The sequence below is a fragment of the Arachis hypogaea genome, chromosome 2, assembly GCF_003086295.3.
Source record: "Arachis hypogaea cultivar Tifrunner chromosome 2, arahy.Tifrunner.gnm2.J5K5, whole genome shotgun sequence".
In the NCBI taxonomy this organism is placed as follows: domain Eukaryota; kingdom Viridiplantae; phylum Streptophyta; class Magnoliopsida; order Fabales; family Fabaceae; genus Arachis; species Arachis hypogaea.
The window spans coordinates 414735-418253 of record NC_092037.1 but is presented as its reverse complement, the minus strand read 5'-3'; the positions used below and the strand labels follow the sequence as shown (position 1 = coordinate 418253).

The following is a 3519-nucleotide window of genomic DNA, read 5'->3' as shown; positions in this document are numbered from 1 at the left end:
ATAGAATTTAATTGTGAGTTAAAAGTATGATAGAGATGTGGAGAGTCATTTTCATAGTAACATTTTTTAGAAACTCCGTGTGAAATATAAGTTCTTTCAGGTTTTTGAAGTCCTTCAATAAGACTTATAGTAAAATAAAGATTTTGAGAAAAATCATTTTGTATTGATTTTAAGAATTTAGTGTCATTACAATTAATATTAGTTAAAATCATTAATTTTTGATCTATTAATTTTGATAGATTAATTATTTCTTCTCTTAAATCTTCTAATTTATTTTTTTCCATTAGGTTATGCTTTTCATATAAAATGTTATGGATAAAAAGTATTTTGTAGTGAAAAGTATGGCTTTAAAATGTATAATTTAAATTTTGCCACGTACACATTTTTAGAAAAAGTTGTTTTTGGGATCTTTATTTAAGTGGTGCCTTAAAATTAAATACTATATATATCAATGATACATTAATATAATAATATACCAAATTTTTGTTGATGCTATAAATATTAAATAAAATGAAACGGAACCAAATTTTTTTTGTCAAGACCCGGACCGCCAAGCCGGTCCAGATCCAAGAGAGCGAAGCTCCAAATCCAACCCGGCCCGGATTCTAAAACACACGGATTTGTCTATGAAGTATGAAGCATGCGATTCAAGGTGCGATCTTCTTCTCTTTGTGAAGCGCTACTGCGGTACTGCCCCCATTTCATTGCCTTCGCCTGCCACGTTGTCGTCGCCTGCGTCACTATCGTCGACCGCAACCTCGCCCACGCCTGTGTCGTGGTACTTGCCTTCCCTGCCGCCGTCGCCTGCGCCTCTGTTTTCGTCCACCACGCCGTCGTATCCTGCATCACCGTTGTCGCTTGAGGTCCGAACCTGCCGACATTGAAACTTCGCGTCGAGTTTCAATGAAGCTTCGCGCTTATCGCCCGGCCTGAACGAAGTGATTTGTTCCCTCTCTTCCTGCGCCGCCGGACAACGGAACCAATTATAAACCTACAAGAACATCTACCTAGTAGTAAAAATCATGAAAATAAACCCAACCAGCAGCCCAATAAAAAGGCCAACGTATAAGCCCAATAAACAACACTTACCTCCGTGAATTCAACGTTGAAGGCACCAGGAAAAAATTAATAAAAAACCTAACCCCAATTCACCAGAATCAGAATCGTCGACCTCTTTGTTCATATCATACGCTCCGGTGATTGTCGTAAGTACTCCGCATTCTCTTCTCCGATTCACACGTTTGATTTTGTGCATCATTGAATTGAAACTCCGTGTGCTTCTATCCTGTTTCGTTGTTATTTATTGATTGATTCTGAAATTGACAATTAGAGAGAGATATGGCTCCTGCTCCTGTCGGACCTAGAAGAGGTAGGGATGATGTGGATGGTAAACAGAAGAAAACGGTGAAAGAAACTTCTACTGTACACCGTCCGACTAGTAAGGCTTCTGTCGGAGCTAAAAGAGGTAGGGATGATGGGGATGGTAAACCGAAGAAAACGGTGAAAGGAACTTCTATTGTACACCGTCCGGCTAAAGAGATACTCACTGATGAACAAATTCATGAATGTTTTAGACAGTTCTTCAGCATTCAGGTTCTTTTAAATTCACCACACGCTTTTTTTTTTTTTTGATAATCTCATAATTTAACTCTTTAGGGTTTTTTTTATCTTTATGTTGTTTACAGAGATTCGTTCCTCCTGACGATGGAGGTAGAATGTGTTGCGGAGTTGGACCCTATTCGATGACTGATAAGTATAGTCAGAAACTTGTGAAGGATATGATTCAGAAAAGCTTGCGAATCTACAATCGCCAAAATGTTGTGTCTATGATTGTTTTTGCTTTATTGTGTTTTATTTATGTCTATAATCTCATTCACTAATGATTATTTTTATTGTTGTTATTACTATGTAGAAGGTGAATTTTGAGTTTGATAAGCTTGTCAGCGTTAATGATTGTGCTGTTGCTGGCCTTCTGTTTTACATTATTTTCAATGCACGCTCTGGTGATGATGCACCTCAAACCTTTTACAGCAGAGTATGGCAAACAATCAATGATAAACTCAAAGTCCAGTTCTGTGCGATTGGTGATGCGCAGGTACCATCATCATTTATCCATATTTTGGGTGTATCTTGGCATTTTAATTTGTTTATTCTAATTATGACTTTGTTGTTTGTGTGTGTGGATACATTTTTACTTTGATAGTATGGTTTTGCTTTGTGATTACTTTATCATAAGGTTTGCTTATACTGTGACTCATAATTATCTATGATTGTTAAGTTCCTTGCATGAGTAATCATAGCTACTGCCTATCATAAATCATCAAAACTATTAATGATATTGTATCTATTTTTTTCTTGTCAAGATGAAGATATTTCATGTGGTTGCGGTAGTCTATTTTTTCCATTGATTATTTGCATTGGAGTTAATGTAGATTCTCTTTTAATGTATTTATTCAGGAAGTTGGTACATCTCAGGATGCTGGTACATCTCAGGAATCTGGTATAACTCAGGCCTAAGTTGTGGAATTTGTGTTTAGGTTCATGTTCTATTTGTGTGTTTATGGTTTCTTCAGGAAGGAAAACTCTGATGTTAAATAATTTCAATACTCATAGAAATAGTGCAGTGTGTATTAGCACAATGATAGACATAACTGAAATCTGATGAGGACTGTTTACAGAATTTATGGAATTTGTTTGTGTTCTAGCTTCTATCGTTAACTTGCTCTATTAATATAATTTTCAATTTGTGAATGGTGGTTTTAGACTGGAAGTGCTTCAAAATTTTTTTTTTCAGAATATCAATTGACAATGTTCTGTGTTGTTTCAATAAAATAAATGACCCTAAAATTGAACATCGACAAGTTTTACTAGCCGCGAATTGTCAACTTTGAAAATTTTGAGCTTCTTCATAGTCTATAAATATTATATTTGATCATTCAGTCAATATATAAATGATTCTTATTTAAATTGTGAATTTTTAATTATTTGTTCTACTTCTGCTATTTGTAATTCAAGTTGGAGATGGAAAAAATTGGTAATCAATATGTCCTGTGATGCATTGTTAATTATTTTCATTGCAATTGAAGATGATTATTTTGTTTGGACAAGATTTTTTTTATACAAAAGTCACCATTCTATTCTATAAATGAGAGTAATTTTATTATAATTTTATCGAATAGAGTTTATTTTCTCAAAAATTTTAAATGGTATAAAAATTAATTACTTATAAGAATGCATTATTTTGAATTAAAATAAAATATTTATAAAAATTATTTATTTATTATTTGTTAATTTTGTGAAGTATTTTAAATTTAAATCAGTAAATCTTTTCATCCTATCACAATTTACATTAAATTGTTGTACCGGTCCTATAATAGTTTAACATGAGACATGATATTATTAAACGTATTTATTATGTTTAATCAAATTTTTTGCTTAAGAGACTAAAACAACAACAAAAACTTATTTATAAATACACAATATTTCACCTACATTTTTTTTTACTAAGTATAATATTTT

General features: G+C 33.0%; 1 protein-coding gene across 4 annotated transcripts; it reads left to right on the top strand.

Annotated features, from left to right (window-relative positions):
- The first annotated feature begins 635 nt into the window (after positions 1-635).
- Positions 636-2709, top strand: LOC140177984 (uncharacterized). 4 transcript variants are annotated; one of them, XM_072212285.1, is made up of 5 exons: positions 636-1205; positions 1331-1593; positions 1686-1817; positions 1913-2095; positions 2458-2709. In XM_072212285.1, the coding sequence occupies exons 2-5, from the start codon at positions 1339-1341 to the stop codon at positions 2515-2517; spliced, it is 630 nt and encodes a 209-aa protein (XP_072068386.1). In that variant the 5' UTR covers positions 636-1205; positions 1331-1338; the 3' UTR covers positions 2518-2709. The 4 variants fall into 4 exon arrangements, with proteins under 4 accessions (XP_072068386.1, XP_072068419.1, XP_072068397.1 ...); XM_072212318.1 differs by having other exon boundaries at positions 645-1205; positions 1916-2095; XM_072212296.1 differs by having other exon boundaries at positions 674-1209.
- The last annotated feature ends 810 nt before the right edge of the window (positions 2710-3519 follow it).